The following is a 17,230-nucleotide window of genomic DNA, read 5'->3' as shown; positions in this document are numbered from 1 at the left end:
AATGATTCCAAGGAGTGTGGAGTACAATGGAAACAAGGCTAGGTGCAACACTTGCATCAGACTTGAAGGTTATGAAGCACTGTTACACTCATGGTCTCATCTTTTTTTTTTTTTTTTTGAGATTGAGCCTCGCTCTGTCGCCCAGGCTGGAGTGCAGTGGTGTGATTTTGGCTCACTGCAATCTCCGCCTCTCGGGTTCAAGTGATTCTCATGCTGCAGCCTCCTGAGTAGCTGAGATTACAGGCACGCACCACCATGCCCGGCTAATTTTTGTATTTTTAGTAGAGACAGGGTTTCTCCATGTTGGCCAGGCTGGTTTGGAATTCTTGACCTCAAATGATCCGCCCAGCCAAGGTCTCATGTCGATTGATTTCTTTTTCTTATTATTCTCATGATAATCCTGTGAGCTAGAACAGGAAAGGGATCATGGATTTCCATTTTCTCGTGGGTAAACTGAGGCTCAAGGTCATTAAGTAACAGATAGGAGCAGAGTTGGGGCTGAAATATGATGACTCAAAACCCAATGCTGTGAGTCAATTAGTCCTTTTCATCTTGAGTCACAAGACAGGCAAAATACAGTTCCGATCAGTGTGTGAGTGGATACAGAGGTGGTATCACCAGTTGCGTAGGTCAGGGTTTTTCTGCAGTGTGATATGCACACCACCGCAGATGCAGTATAATTGGGTAGAGCACAGAGGGAGAATTCTTAAATTAATAGTTACACACTTTAATGTTCATCAGAAACATCAAGCCAGTGATTTTGTGAATGTTATTTCTCAGAGCAAGTCTAAATTAAAGTTTAAACAGAGCGTCCATTTAAAGAGTAATTTCTAAGTAAGTCACAGAGCTTGTAGTCTGCAGATTTGGTAGAACTTGTGATGGATGCCAAGGACTGCAGCTAGGAAACACTGACCTGCTTGGGCTGAGTGGTCCTTTATGAAGACTCAGGGCTGGAGAGAAAATGGCGATCCAGCCAGCAGACCCACCCAGGTGCCCTTCATCCACTCTGTGTGCTGTGTGGTGTGAATTGAACCAATACAGACATAATCTGGAATGCTAACAAGTCTCCCTGGGTCTTGCTTCTCTTTGTAGATTGCTGACTTTGGGCTTTCCAACCTGTACCAGAAGGATAAGTTCTTACAGACGTTTTGTGGGAGTCCACTCTATGCATCTCCTGAGATTGTCAATGGGAGACCTTACCGAGGGCCAGAGGTGAGCAACTTGCCCAATGTGTATAGGGCAGGGGAGGGGAGGGAGAAGAGGGAGGAAGGGCAAAAACTGGATTCGAGAAATGCTTAAAAAAACAGAGCCTAAAAAAGCAAGCAAGGAAAACGTTTCCTCGTACAATTATAAAAGCAGTAATATATACTCCTGGGAGGAAATTTGGGAAACCCAGAAAAGCCTAAAAGAGAAAATAAAGGTACCCGCCATCCCCCTAGAAAAGATAATCACTTAATACTTCTGTGACTTTTAAACTTTTCCCAGTGTAGATCTCTGCATTTTGAAAATAATTGAGATCAAGTTAATAAAAGGCAAGATATACATATGTATGTGACACACACGAATATCTTGCCCTTTACCGTCAAAACTATCTTGTGACGATTTCCAAATTCATTATTAAAAACATGATTTTAATGACATTTTATCGATGAATACACCAAAATTTATTTAATAATGTCTAGATGTGAACGTTTAGTTTTTTCCCCTATTATATCAAAACAGACAAAACAAACAAACAAAAAATTGCCTCACTCTGGAATAAATATCTTTTTTGTATATATTTTTGGCAGCATGCATATCTGACTAAGGAAATACATTTTAATGACATCTTCTAATTCATGAGAAATACATTTCCTTACATGCTAGTGCTTTCAAGGGCCACTGTAAGATATGGGTATGTGGAAATTTTATTTTGAAAATGAGTGAGTTGTGAGTGATGATTCTCTTTTTGAAAGATGGTTCTCTTTTCAGAGAAGTTCATCCACTCAGTATCCTTTAAATAGCAGCTGCTCAGTGTGTTGAAATGTTTTCTTTCAAATATTTATGTGTTTGAGAGTGTTTGGGGGCAGGGCTGAAGGCTAAAGAGAAGGATGCCAAGACCATCTATTAACTGCAATGAAGAGAAAGTCTTTCTAAAATAAGAATGTGAGGGAGGAGCCTAGAACTCAATTTACAAACTTGTAGAAACTCGACACTAAATTTCTCATAGATAATGAATATTTTGGTCTTTGATGACCTGTTTTTGAGGTTCCAGGCTGGCAGTCTGTGATCTGGTCAGCAAACTCCTTTATTTGGCCACCTTAGTTTTTATTAAAAAAATTGAACAAACATGTATTAATTGGGAGATTTCATGTAAAAATTTGGTTTCTGACTTCTCTTGTAAAACCAAAGAATCGAGCAGTGCTGGGCCCACATTACTCCATGGCAGCAATTAGCTAAGGAGAGGCTGTCTGCCTAAGACGGGTGAATGTACTGTACAGTGTCTCCATCCCCAACACTCTATGTCATAACCCCAATTCTTTCTTGCTTTGTGTATATCTGTTGTTTGCTTGGCTCTTACAAGATTTCAGTTTGTAATTCCTGATTCATTTGAAGAAAGTGCAGGAAGGAATTGATTCCTGGATTAGGAATGAAGAGCCCCACATCCCAGTTTTACCTCTGTCACTGGGGCAGGGTCTCTGGAGAAACCATTTAGGTTCTTCCTGCCTCAGTATTCTCATCTGTTAAATGGGGCTGAAAATAGTCCTGGCCCTAACTGCTTCACAAAATTGTAGTGAGAATTAAAGAAGATAATCTGTTTAAGAAAGTTCTTTACTAGTTGGGACCACTGGCCTCTGTTCAGAATGGAAAGGTCAGGCCCTGTAGCAGGTCCCAACTGCATTGCTGTCAGGTGTCAGGCTGCACTGGGAACCTGTCTTCCAGGTGCTAAAGTCAGTTCCTGGGGGTGTTGGGGGTGGCTGCTCACGGGCTGTGATGCTAATGGTTTGGAAGGCATCTTGGGATCTGTTTCCCAGCTCTCCTATATGTGCTGTCTCTCTGCTCTAGGTGGACAGCTGGGCCCTGGGTGTGTTGCTTTACACTCTTGTTTATGGAACAATGCCCTTCGATGGTTTCGATCACAAAAACCTCATTCGGCAGATCAGCAGCGGAGAGTACCGGGAGCCCACGCAGCCCTCAGGTGAGTGCCCTGTGGAGGGAGGGTCAGAGGTGGAGGGGAGAGAGATCTGTTTACCCAACTCTGATTTTCTGCTTTTGTTTTAGTATGTCTATCTGGAGTCACCGGGTTTTCCTCTTCCTTCTTCCCAGAAGTGTCATCCTTGGCAAAGCTGGCTTATTAGGCTGCTTTCCCCAAACCTTCCCAAAGGAAATTTTCAGAGCACACGTTCTAGGAGTCCTGTTTGCTTGCTGTGTGGATCTGGGCAAGTCACTTAATCTCTTTGGATTCAGATTCCCACCATAAATACTTTGGAAAAGGTATTAGATGAGGTCTCTCCCAGTCTGAGTAGACATAGAAACCACCCACCTGAGAATGTAAATACTGTGAGGGTGGCCACTGCTCTGTCATTACTGTGCCACTGGCATGGGACACGGCTCATGGGTACTGTCTCATTATTGATTTCTGCATAACGACTCTACCCCATCTGCCCCTACAAAACAAACTCAGTGGCTTACACAACCATGAAATCATCTCTTTCACCCCTGTGGTTTGGGAAGTGCTCTTATGGCCTTCCTCTCCTACAGTTGTAAGCAGCTGGCAGATAGGGCTGCTGCTGGGGCTGAACAGTGGACCTTCCTTGGTGCTCTCTGAGGTGCCACCCCACAGTGGCAGCTTGGGGTTCTAAGAAGGAGGAATAAAAAGTTGCCGAGCTTTCTTTCTTTTTTTAAAATTTTTCTTGAGAGAATGTCTCGCTCTGTTGCCCAGGCTGGAGTGCCAGTGCCATGTCCATGCTTGTACCCAGATTGTGTCACATCTGCTGTGTTCTATTGGTCAAGACAACCACGGTCATGAGCTTCATCTCTTGATGGGGAACATCATGCGTGTATAGAGAGTGTGTACAGCTGGCCATCATTGGTCATTTTTGTTAACAAATAAAGTTAACATTAGCACTTCATTTATATACATACTATACACATGCATATATATATATATATATATATGTTTATCTGTATACCTACACATACACAGTTGATTCCCATTCATAGTAGTTATGTTTTACAAAGTTGCTACAAACACTGAATTTGTGAATACTGAACTATTGCTCCTAGGGGAAATAGAGGGTTAGGTTCCTGAGAGCCTCTGCTCACAATATTTTTGTTAACTGATTGATATATAACTTTGTTTTATGTGTGTCTCTGTTTAAAGACACCTTATTTAATCTGTATTATTAATTCATTAACATCAAACTCAACAGCCAACAGCACTGTAACTCATGCCTGAACAAAACTGATCTAACACACTTAGCTTCTCCATAAGGCACATCACAGCCTTCTTGAGCTTAGGAACACTGAACAGTGCTTCAGCACTGTTTTGGGGGGGCATTTAAAAAGAGGAATCACCAATAAAAATTCCAAAAAATGTGAGAAATACAGCACTAAATAGACTGAGAAAAGGACAATTTGTATAATAGTATGAGAACTGAAATAAGAAGGCAGAGTGTTGCCTTGTTTGACCTCAGCTGTGAATATGTATGTGTGTTGGGGTGACTCAAATTTTTTGCTGCTCTGTGTATATGCAAAAATGACTGCAAAAGAGCTGTGAATATTGATTTTGAGGTTACCAATAAATTTTAGCAAGTAGGCAAATTTGCAAATACAGACTCTATGGATAATGAGGCTAGACTGTTGTATGTATATATATATATATATAGATATGCATTATCTCTCTCTATATATATAATTTATTCAACAAGCCAGCCTGTTCTTTTTGGAGAAATTCAGAGTGACCTCTAAAGTGGTTTTCTTTGCCTCACCAGCTAACTGATGCCAATGCGGTTCCTGGCACATTGTAGGCGTTCAAGAAATATTTATTGAATGACCTAGGATGATCATCTTGTACTTTTCAGGGGTGTTTCTTGCCCCAGTCCCTATTACCAGGCCTTTGCCAGCTTCTCATTCGCCTACACAGGCAGCTGAGGGGAGGTGGCAGCTTCCAAGAATATAATTCACCCCAATTGGGGGAACACAGTTTGAACCTAAAAGTCAGTTTATAAGCTTTGAGAGTCAGTTGGTTCCTGTGGCCTTCTCAGCATCCCTTTAGGGGTTTTCCGTAATTCTCTGGCAGCAGAAATTTGCAAGTAGAATTTTCAGACAGGCTGTGAATGGGAAGCAGATATAGATCACTTCTCTGATCTGACAGCTCAGTAGAAGATGGCTTATGTCAGAGAGGGAAAGAAGGCAAGCTCACTGAGTGTTGGTCTCAGAACCTGGCCAGGACCTTGGGGCGAGGCCAGCTTTGGAGACGGCCATGCTTACTGCCCAGGTGTGTCAGGTAAGTGCCTCTGAGCCACACTCCATGTTCTGCCTCTGGCATGCTTTCCCAGTGACTGCAGGTGCTGTGTGTTTATACAAGCCCACCTTTGGAGGAATAAAGAAAGCCACGGTCATCTACACCTGTTTTTCCTCTGGTAAAATGATATTCGCCAAAGGAATGGTGGGGCACCTCTCAGGGTCAAGTCTGGATTTTTTCTTGGTTACCTGACCTTCCACATTTTCTAAAGATTCAAGATGATGAAAAGCTTAGTAGTTCTATGACGTTTCCTCACTTACAGGGAAAACATGCCATGATGCGATGGCACCCCGGCCTGTGGTTCCAAGTCTTGATTATGCTTTTGATGGATGGTCTGAAAGGCTGGGGCTTCCTGCTCCATAATGTGGCTGGACCAGGTCTCCAGATGGATTTTTCCTAGAGGGAGTGTGTGTCTTTCATCACTCCTGGAGGGTCCCACTATCGCAAAGCCAGAAGCTCCCACATAATGCCCGATTCTTTTTGTCCCTTGTCCCTTAGATGCTCGAGGACTCATACGGTGGATGCTGATGGTGAACCCCGATCGCCGGGCCACTATTGAGGACATTGCCAACCACTGGTGGGTGAACTGGGGCTATAAGAGCAGCGTGTGTGACTGCGATGCCCTCCATGACTCTGAGTCCCCACTCCTGGCTCGGATCATTGACTGGCACCACCGTTCCACAGGGCTGCAGACTGACACTGAAGCCAAAATGAAGGGCCTGGCCAAACCCACGACCTCTGAGGTCATGCTAGAGCGGCAGCGGTCACTGAAGAAATCCAAGAAAGAGAATGACTTTGCTCAATCTGGTCAGGACTCAGTGCCTGAAAGCCCATCCAAGTTGAGTTCTAAGAGGCCCAAGGGGATCCTGAAGAAGCGAAGCAACAGCGAGCATCGCTCTCACAGCACTGGCTTCATTGAAGGTGTAGTTGGTCCTGCCTTACCCTCTACTTTCAAGATGGAACAGGACTTGTGCAGGACTGGTGTGCTCCTCCCAAGCTCACCAGAGGCAGAGGTGCCAGGAAAACTCAGCCCCAAGCAGTCGGCCACGATGCCCAAGAAAGGCATCTTGAAAAAGACCCAGCAGAGAGAATCAGGTTACTACTCTTCCCCAGAGCGCAGTGAGTCTTCAGAGCTATTGGACAGTAATGATGTGATGAGCAGCAGCATCCCCTCCCCCAGCCCCCCGGACCCAGCTAGGGTGACCTCCCACAGCCTCTCCTGCCGGAGGAAGGGCATCTTGAAACACAGCAGCAAATACTCAGGGGGCACCATGGACCCGGCCCTGGTTAGCCCTGAAATGCCCACACTGGAATCCCTGTCAGAGCCTGGTGTCCCTGCCGAGGGCCTCTCCCGGAGCTACAGCCGTCCTTCCAGTGTCATCAGCGATGACAGCGTGCTGTCCAGCGACTCTTTCGACTTGCTGGATTTACAGGAGAATCGCCCTGCCCGCCAGCGCATCCGCAGCTGTGTCTCTGCAGAAAACTTCCTCCAGATCCAGGACTTTGAGGGGCTCCAGAACCGACCCCGGCCCCAGTACCTGAAGCGGTACCGGAACCGGCTGGCAGACAGCAGCTTCTCCCTCCTCACAGACATGGATGATGTGACTCAGGTCTACAAGCAAGCGCTGGAGATCTGCAGCAAGCTTAACTAGCACTCCAGGGTGCTGGGGGCGGGCAGGGGTACGAGGGAGGAAGGGGAGCAAGACTTGAACTCACAGGCTGGTTACTTCTTTGCTGGCCATGACAACAGACTGAAAAAGGATTGGCACTGTCTCACTTGGCCAAGTTTGCAGCCTTGAGCCAACACCTAAAAGGGAGAGTGGGCACTTCTGCCAGTTCTGCCAATTGTCAGTCAGAATTTGGGCCCTATTTGGCATTTGCTTTATGGCACCTCCTAGCGGACCAGCTGTCCAGGGGAGGTGGTGTTGACTGGCACTCAGTGGGTGGAGAGGAAGCGTATGGGGAAGGAGCATTTCCTTAGAAGTCATCCGAATGCTTCTGGAGGAGGGGCAGGAGACACTTGGCCTGTTTGCCTTGGGTGAGCCCAAAGAACTTGCCCCTTTTATCCTTGCATTAGCAAGCTAGGTCTGGCTGCATGGAGCTGGCAAGTAGATTTCAGCAACTTGAGTTTGAGTTGATGATCAATTAATAGTGGCTGCCAGTTGTGCTGGTGTAAGTGGCCCACATCACGGGGAAGGAGTGCTGTGATTGACTAGTAATGGCTACCACGGGAAAGGGAAGGGGAAGCAGTAGCACTAATGCTATGTAGTTGTCATCTTTGATCTGGCTAGGCCCTGGGAATTGGGTTTAGTCATCCTGTGGGATCTGTGTTAACTCTTTCATGCCACTGGTGAGGCATTTGTTAATTTGCTACTCAACTTTGAGGAAAGACAGGGCCTTGGTCAGAGAGAGAATGCTCTGAACTCTGCTAAGGACATAGAGTCAGCTCATGGTGATTTAGCTCCTTGCTGTTCACCTCCTCTTTCGTGATGTCTGCCTTGCTCTACAGCACAAGTTCTTGAGGGTGGACAGGAAGAAAGATGATGGTGTCAGAGGTCAAAACTATTATATATGACAGGACACAAGATGGTCTGTGATCTTTGCGCAGATGAATGGAAGTTGATGCGCACCAACAAGAGGCAACTTGTCACTTTCTTTCTCAATATTAACTGGAATGCTGCCTCTTGGGTTCTCACCTGCATGGATGCTTTGAGTTGGATGTGATACTGTCCATATTCTCCAGAGGATTACCTGGCTCAACCATTGGCTCTGTTCACCAGTGACAAATGGTTTCCCCAACTACTGAGTGTAGCATCCTCAGAGGTAGACAAGTTTGCTTCTAGGGAGTTAGCACATAGATGTGATATTGGGATGAGGAAAGGAAAATCAGGTAGATGGTGCTTTTTTCCCCAAAATCTAAGTATTCTGTGTCATGGTTTTAAACTTTGACATGAACTCCTGGGCTTTGGGGGAAAAGAAAGTTTCATTCATTTAAACGAATAAGGTGTTGAAAGAGTGCAGGGGGTTGGGAGGAAGCATGTAAGAGAGGGAACATTTCCTTAGATGTCACCCAGATGGTTCTGGGGGAGGCAGAAAAGAGGTGCAGCAGGACTCTTAAAAAGTAAAAAAAAAAAACAAAAAAAACAAAAAAATACACACACTAGATATGTAATTTCTAAACACCCAGATCACAATGACAAGATGCCACTCCAACCATGGGACACCTTCAGGATACTAGGTTTGGACTTCCTGGTCTCTTTGGGATGACTTCAGATTCTGCTGGCCAAGGCAAATTGAACTCATTTCAAGATGGCCACCACTGGTAGCCATGTAGATAGAAAGGAGGACTGGTCTTGGGAACATCTTTGGAAAAACCAACAAACAATAGTTCTAGGGAGATGAAAAAAAATTAACCTTACAGTGCTAAGAAAGTGCATTAGAATGGAATTGCCCTTTCCTTAAGGAGACAGTTTGGTTTCTCCCCTTGCCACCGGCTCTGGTGTTTTGGCTTATGCATTCCTTCAGGTTGAGCTGAGCAGTGTGTTATGGGAAGCTGCTCAGTTTCCTTTCATTCAATTCCACCTCCTTCCTGAACTCTAATAGAGGTTAAAAGGGAAAAAAAAAAATCTGTAGATAGCAAATTGTGTGTGTGGGGGGGGTGGGGATGTGGGTGCATGGAGGGCAACCTGCAACTCTGAGCTCCCTACTTCCTGCCTCATTTCATGCAGTCTTTTCTGAACAGCCTATGCTGCTGCCCTGCTGGCCCCTTGCACATGGCAGCTGGCCGTGTCCGTAGCTGTCAGTATGACTTAGATCTAGCTCCTACCTACTGGTTGATGTGTTTCTTCCTTTTGCCAAGTGATTGAGCCTGTTTAGTAGTTTCCATCGTTCTAGCCTTTAAGTAAAAATGACACTATTGAGGAAAGTCAGTCTACTCCCTTCTTCCTCCCCCCAAACATGTGTTCTCTTTTGTCAGGAAACTCAGCCAGTGGACTGTGGCAGAGAAAGTCCTCCACTCAGAGGCAGAGACTGAGTTAAGTCATAGGTGGCCTTAGGCATCTGCATTATGGGATTAAGTTTTCCTTCCAGTGAGGGCTGGAGGGATGAATTAGCTGGTGCCTGAAGCCGTGCTTAGCTCTGACACTCTGCCAACATCCTCTGATTCTAGGTGTGATGTTGACTGTCCTTTCAAGGAAAAACTTGCAATAGAGGGAAAAGCCATTAAAGCAGCTCCCTGCTTCATCATTAAGTCCTGTCATCCCTACCAGCCAATCCCAGTCAAAGAAGTTATGCTTTATTCGCTTCTGTGGAATTACAAGTGAGAGACACTTTTAGGACCTGATCGACAAAGCAGGAGATTCACTGTCAGTTTTCCTGGTCCTCTCCTTGCTTCTGTGGGCCTTGCACCGTCTTAGTTTACACATCTGCCAAAGGGGTAGAATTACATTTCTTTTTACAGGTAAATTTCAAGGCACAATCAGTTTTCAGGAAGTGCTTCAAGACCCCAGGTGAAATGAAAATGCTAAGTACCCTCTGAATTGCCATCCCTGTTACCAGGTGCTGCTTCTTCAGATGATGGGGAGCACTTTTCAGGGTGAAATTCAGGTGAGTTTTGCCCAGGCCTGCTGTCTTGAGTACAAATGTGAATGATCGACTAACTGCTTGTTGCCAAACTGGAAATGTTCTGTAGGGATTTACTGGCATGGTATCATTCCTAGAAGAAAAAAAGAGAGAAACTTGACTGCACATTAAAAAAAAAAAAATCCATGTTGTGACTTTTATTTAATTTCTATTTTTTTTTTTTTTTGGTAATAAAAAGTTGACTTTTTTATTTGAATTTGTCTTTTTTATTTATTGGTCTGAAAGGCATTTCAAAGGTATTATAATAATATATTGGTGTAATTTAATTGGTGCAACATGCTTTATGGCTCCTGTCAAAATTGGTTTTCACTCATTTGATTGGTTTGAGCCCAGAACAGCCTACAGGGGAAAAACAAGCTGGATAACCACCCAAAGTGTTTGTATTTTCGTTGGAAACTGATTTTTGTTTCATTTTGGTTTTTGTTTCTGTTTTTATTTTTAAATTAAATAAATTGCAATGAACTGAACCAGAGACCTTGCTTCTTTATTTGGTGGTTTTTCTGAGTCAAATAAGTGACAGAATCAATGTAAGTTAACAGAGACCTACCCAAATGAGCTTAAGCACAAAAGGAATTTATTCGAAGTTCTCAGAAGAGGAAATGCAGCTTGCAGTGCAGCTGGAATTAAGAATTGGAGTGGTGGATTGAAGAGGACAGTATACCCTCTTTTCTGCTTCTCTTTGCATATCAGCTTTCTTCTCCTTTCATAGCCTGGCTTTCCTCTCCCTGATTGTGGAACCTACCTTGGCTTATCCCGTAGCTTCCAAATTTACATGTTCTCGGTCTTGGTTTCCAAAAGAGACTACTCACCAGGTTCCTTAGTTCTGAACTGGAGACGTCATCAAAGGCTAACACTCAGCCACGCTCTTTCCCCACATTGCAGTTTCCTGTGCCTGCCCTTTCCCTAGGCACTCCCCTCTATCCCAAGGGCAGGAAGTTGCTAATCTGATTGGGATTAATCTGAGTCCAAAATCAGTGGGTCATGATTTCCTAATGGGGAAGGCCACTCACGGCTCTGCCTAGAATGACAGTATCTTGAGTCCCATTTTGCCACTGTTTCTTGTATGAATAGACCCTCCAGAAAGCTCTTGGAAGGAGAGGTGCATCATAGAGCAAGATTGAAGAGTTCCTGGATCCTGGCCATAATATCAAGTGACATCAAACCCTACCCTAGTATCAAACATTAGAGAGTGATGCTATGCACAGAATAGTAGTGTTACAGGATCCATGCCAGAAAAGTATGACTTTCCAAAGAAATTACAACTTGCACCGCTTTTCTAGTTTACAGGAAGAACATCTGATGTAGCACTGTCACATTTAGCAAATAAAACTGTAGAATGCCTAGTTACATTTGAACTTCACATATACTATGAATAATTTTTCAATATAAGTGTGTTCCAGACAATATTTGGGTCATGCTTATACTAAAAAAAAAAATTTGAAATTTCAAATTGAGCTAGGCATACTGTATACTATCTGGCAACCTAATCTGATAGGGCTTAGTTGTCCAAATTGACCAGGTGCTCGGTAAAGTAGGAGGTTGGGGAATGGATGCTTATAATTGTGGCTTGCCAAATTAGAACATGTTGGTGCCTCTCATGTTGGGCTGAGGTGGGAAGAATTCCAAGTTCAGTCTGGACTTGATAATTGCAATTAAGTTGCTACACCTTTTTGGAACTCAGCTTTCTCAGCTGTCTAATGGGTACATTAATTGCTCTCTTATCCAACTCTAACACGGCTACGAAAAAGAAGGAATGAGAGAAATTCTGTGAAGTTACCTTAAGTATAAAACTCAATATGAATGAGAAACAATAGTTCTTTCTGTGCAGGGCAATATTCACTGACTTAAAGTAGGACATTTAAAGGCCTGTGGGCTTTTAATTCTTGCTACAGCCCCTGCCACCGCTAGCAAATGGGCAGTAAGTTGCAGTTAGAGGGGCTGTAGGTCATTTGTGAAGTGCATTTGCTTAGAAGTGTGGCCCTTGGAAAAGACATAATTCTGTATCCAGGCAGAAAGAATAGCCTGTGCGTGGCCTAGAGGCTGGACCAAATGTGACATAGTAAGGGTAGTGAAAAAATAGGGGTGCCTGTAGTGGCAGCAATTGACATGTTGTCAACTATTGTGGGGTTAATGGGCAGTGGTCACTTTAAGGAGGAAAGCTGAGAGAACTAACATGTATTTAACTTCTACATAATGCCCGCTCCATCTTTATTCAGTAGCAAATGGCAGAAATCCACTCAGACCATGTTAAGTAATGATTAATCTACTGCTTCATGGAACTGAGAAGCCCAAGTGTGTGTCTCAGGCACAGTAGGATCCAGGAGTTCAAGGGATCTCATTGGCCTCTTTTTCACTCACTCTCCCTGGGTGAGGCTTTATTCTTAGGCAGGCCCTCTCCACATGGCAGCAAGATAGCTCCTGGCCAAAGCAGGGTTATGAAGTTATTTTAGAGTGTGATCCTCGAACCAGAGAGGTTCTTAATGTCCTAGCATTTACGTAACAAGGAAGGACTGTGATTGCCTTTGTTTAGATCATGTGTCTCCTTCTGGCCCATCACAGAGTCTGGGTGGAGAAGTGCTCTGATTGGCCAGCCTGGATCATGTATGCACCTTGTGGTATATTTGAATGACATGGAATCACACAGAATGTGGGAGGACAGCTCCCCAAAGGAAGGAATGCAGAGCCAACGATGTTAGTTACGCTTTTTGGGCTTCAATTCCCTCACCCATATAACAGCATTAAATAATCGCTAATTTTCAGAGTTATCGTGAAGATTAAATGAAATAAAGTACCTAATGCAGTGCCTGGCACATAGTGGATTTTTAATTTATACAGATAATCTCAGGAAAGACAACAATAGTAATACATTAGAGAGCAGATGTATTTGTTAGGAAGATTTTAGATGTAAAATCAGCTATAATATCAGAAAATTCAGCTGAAATTGGCTTAAACACTACAAGGGCTTTATCAGCCATACACTTGGAATTCTAGAGGTTGGGGAGTTTCCCAGTTACTTGGGTCTAGTGAAAGAAGTTACATATACACCCCCCACAATTACATATAGTAAGTTCTGTGGAAGAAATGGATATGGTGCAGAGATAGAGAAGTAAGGGTGGGAGCTACCTCCTGCAGAAAGAGCATTCAGGGAAGGCATCTCTAAAGAGGTGACTTTTGGGCAGAGATCTGAAGACGAAGACTAGCCATATGTAAAGTGAGCATTCTGGGCAGAAAGAACAGTATCTGCAAAGGCCCGGGGGTCTTCACATGAGAGCTTTACAGGATTAGTTTCTGGTTCCATTGGCACAGGACAGCCATGATCCAGGGAACGTGATGTTTTGTTAAACATGTGTGGCCACATTCTAACATGGACTGAATGTGATCATTTGTGACTTTGTGTACAGATGGCTGCCTCCTTCGACAGGTGGTTCCTAGACAAATATACATGCCATGATGTGCAGTTTTAAATAAGAATGTGTTTCCGCTGCAGAAATTCACTGCCAATTTATTGAAATTTATGGAGAGGATGTTTTTAATCTACAGAATCATGCAAAGTTTGGGGTATGGAAGTGGAACAGCAGTGTTGCTATATGAAGACCAGAAAGTGCAGACGAAAGGGTTTTCACGTCACAAGCCTTGTCTCCTTCTGGCACAACTGTCTGGTTCCAGTGGGGGGTTGCCTGGGAAATTTGCAATCAACTTTGTTGTAAAGTCGTGAGTTATTTTCATCCTGATGAAAAATTTACACTGAGCTTCTCTACCTGACTGGGAATATCCATTGTATCTTGACCAGCTGGTTCCCCATCCACTCCCTGTACTAGTGTTTCTTTGTGAATTAGTCTGGAGACACTATGTTATGCTGAAGTAACAAATAAACCCTGAAATGTCAACGGCTCAATATAATAAACAACTATTTCTCACTCCCACTAAGTCCAGTACAGGGCTGTTCTCTTTTCATGTCACCTTCAAGCAGGTGCTCAAACACCTGAGCTTCTTCTATTCTGTGGTTCTGTCATCTTCAGGTTCTTCATTTCTAGCTGTGCAAATGAAGGAGAGAGCAGAAGTTGGAACCTTTTAAAGATCAGGCCTAGATGTGGTGTGAATCATTTGTGCCCACCTCCCATTGGTCAGAACTCAGCCATCTGACCTCGACCTAATCATAGACAGTCCTCAAGTCTATAAAAAGTGAAAAGTAAGATGGAATCAGATGAACACTCAGCAATGTTTCTGCCACAGCTTATTTTTGCTTCTCCGGGGGAACTCTCATCATTAAGAAAAATAATTATTGTTAGTATTAACCAAGTGCTTACCAGGCAGCAGTCTGTGTGCCTACCCTTTGCATATCTCTTTGAATGTTCCTCATGTTCCTTTATCTCCATTTTTACAGATGAGGAAACACTTTTGGAAAAGTGCAGTAACTTGCACAAGTCAACCAACTGCTAAATATGCATCTGGATTCAAATATGGGCCTGGGTGACTGACTTTCAAGCCCAAGCTCTTAGTTGCTCTGTTGGGAATCAGGGGTGATGATTCTGCAACTCAGTCTCCTTGACAGTAAGCCCAGTTTATTGCCATCTCTGTTGATACAAACAGCATTTTCCTGCAGGAGCTGAGCAGATATCAGGAACAAAGACAGTTTCCCAAATCAATGCATTCTCCAAACAAACATGGAGAAGAGAGCAACTGTCCCCAATTCCCCATTGATGTGAAGTTCTAGAAGCTCCAGTCTCAGCAGATGGGATTAATAGAATGATTCATGTTTCTTAACTACTGTACTATGGGATGGGATGGAGGTGACTCCATCCTGAGCACGTGCAATGGCTCAGAATTCAGTAAAGGAGACAGCAGACCTCCAGTGGCTGTCCAAAACTGTGCATACACATATTCCAACAGGGCTCAATATGGTCTCTTCTGTGTTGTGGTGCCTCAGGGGACCCTGCTTCTAGAGGACTGAGAGCTCAAAGCAACCTGGTTGGGGCTATATTGAAACACAGGATGCCAGGCTATATTGCAAGGACTTGCCTGGGGTCAGGCACCGCAAGAGCAACTTCATCACATAAAAATCTGTGGGTCATCATGTCTTCAAAGCCCAGTACAGGGCGATGACACTGGCATGGCCCCCAACCAGACTTTCAGAGAAACACCTCAGTGTCAGTGAAATTCAGGGTTGGGGACAGTTCATTTTGGAGGCAGCTGGAGAAAAGGGACTCCAACAAATAGCTAGCTTGAGAATGTTCTGCAAGTTGGAAGTTGTGAATCACTGAAGCTGAAAACATCTGATTCAGCAGTGCCTAGGGCGTTCCAGAAGTTTCAGCTGTCAGGCTTTGGAGTCCGGACAAGAGCATGTGTGCGGAGCAGACAGCCAGATGCAGACCTCTTACCCAGTCCTGCTGGTCATCTCCAAAGGCATGGTTGTGGGTTCAGTTGCTAGGAAGTACAGATGGTCCCTGGAAATGGGCTCTGCTTAGACTGGCTTCTTATAAACACGTGTAGCTGAGCACTATTTTGATGAAGGAGAGAGACATGGCTGGCTGGGGAAAAGTTGCCTCCCATTTTAGAGAAATAACTTACAATCACATTCTCAGGTCCTTTGGGGATCTAGAGTGGTGGGATCATGTTGCCCATGAAGCTGCGTTGGAGCTAATAGGAGTGCTCCCTATTGAGAAGGGGATTTCAAAGTGAAGAAACAGATTGAAAGAGGTGAGTTATCCTTCAAGTTTGCAGTGCAGTCATGGCATGTCAGTGCTTTGACTAGTTTCATCTGAGATTTTTCTTATTCTTGCCCCAGAAGAGTAAGAAATACATTTATTTTTGTTGTAAGTTACCCAGTCTCAGTGTAATATTGAATTACACTGAGACTGGGTAATATAATATATTCACTCATTGAATATAGTGTTGCTATATTCAATTATAGCAACAGAAAATGGACTAAGATAGTCATCTTCACATTATTGAGTTCTAAGAGTTTTTTGTATATCCCAGACACAGGGATTTCGTGAGATACATTTTTATAAATATTTCCCCAGTTGTTGAATTTGCCTCTTATTTTTGATTAACAGAGTGCTTTGAAAAGCAGAGGCTTTGAATTTTGATAAAGTCAATTTTATAAATTTTTTAATGGTTAAGCTTTTTGTGTCCTATCTCAGAAATTTTTGCCTACGTTCGTGTTGCAAATATTTTCTTTATGTTGTCTTTTAAAAGCTTTATGTTTAAGTTTTTGCATTTAGGTGTATGATCTATTTTAAGGTAATTTTTGTTTACTATGTGGGGAAAGATTGAATTTTACTTATTTTTTTCTGTATGAGATGTTAGTTGTTGGAATGCTATTTATTGAAAACATCATTCTTTCTCTGTTAAATTGACATAGCACTCTTGTAAAAAAATTAATTATGGATGTGTGGATCTATTTCTGACCCTGTATTCCTTCCCATTAATTGGTCAATCATTTTGCCAAAATCGCACTGCCTTGATTATTGTAGCTTTTAGTAACTTTTGAAATCATATAACTTTGTTCCTATTTTAAAAATTATTTTGGATGTTTTGGGTCCTTTGCATTTCCAAATAAATTTTAGAATCAGTTGTGCATTTCAACAAAGCAGACTGCTAAGATTTTGATTGCAATTACAATAAATCTATAAATCATCTGGGGAGAACTGACATGTTAACAATACTAAGTCTCCCAACTCATGGACAGAGTGTATGTATTTATTTAGGTCTTCTTTTATTTCTCTCAGAACTATTTTTTATTTTCAGTATGCAGGAATTACACAGTTTTTGTTAAATTTATTCCTATGTATGTTATACTTTTGAACTATTATAAACGGAATTCTTTACAAATGTATTTTCCGAGTTTTTTGTGGCTAGTATTTAGAAATATAGTTGAATTTTATGAATTGGTTAAATTCACTTAGTAGTCCTACCTAGTAGTTGTTTTTAAAGATCTAGTAGGATTTTCCATGTGTGTGGATTTTCCATTTTAGGTTCTCTGTGTATAAAATCTGTTCTACTTCTTCCTTTTTAATTTGTATGTTTGCATTTCTTTTCCTCGCCTCATTACAACAAAACACACCTAGTGCTAGGATATCC

At 43.0% G+C, this 17,230-nt stretch overlaps 1 protein-coding gene across 2 annotated transcripts in view; it reads left to right on the top strand.

The window, feature by feature from the left end:
• NUAK1 (NUAK family kinase 1) overlaps window positions 1–10,614 on the top strand; it is a 75,638-nt gene extending 65,024 nt beyond the window's left edge. For both annotated transcript variants that reach the window (XM_055236876.2, XM_055236877.1), the window contains 3 exons: window positions 1,093–1,212; window positions 3,046–3,178; window positions 6,005–10,614. In XM_055236876.2, the coding sequence (XP_055092851.1) occupies window positions 1,093–1,212; window positions 3,046–3,178; window positions 6,005–7,158 (1,407 nt within the window). In that variant the 3' untranslated portion in view covers window positions 7,159–10,614. The remainder of the gene's footprint in view (window positions 1–1,092; window positions 1,213–3,045; window positions 3,179–6,004) is intronic.
• Window positions 10,615–17,230: the final 6,616 nt, after the last annotated feature.

This window comes from Symphalangus syndactylus, chromosome 13 (genome assembly GCF_028878055.3).
Source record: "Symphalangus syndactylus isolate Jambi chromosome 13, NHGRI_mSymSyn1-v2.1_pri, whole genome shotgun sequence".
Lineage (NCBI taxonomy): Eukaryota > Metazoa > Chordata > Mammalia > Primates > Hylobatidae > Symphalangus > Symphalangus syndactylus.
The sequence above is the reverse complement of the archived record's forward strand: the minus strand, read 5'-3'. Positions and strand labels throughout refer to the sequence as shown.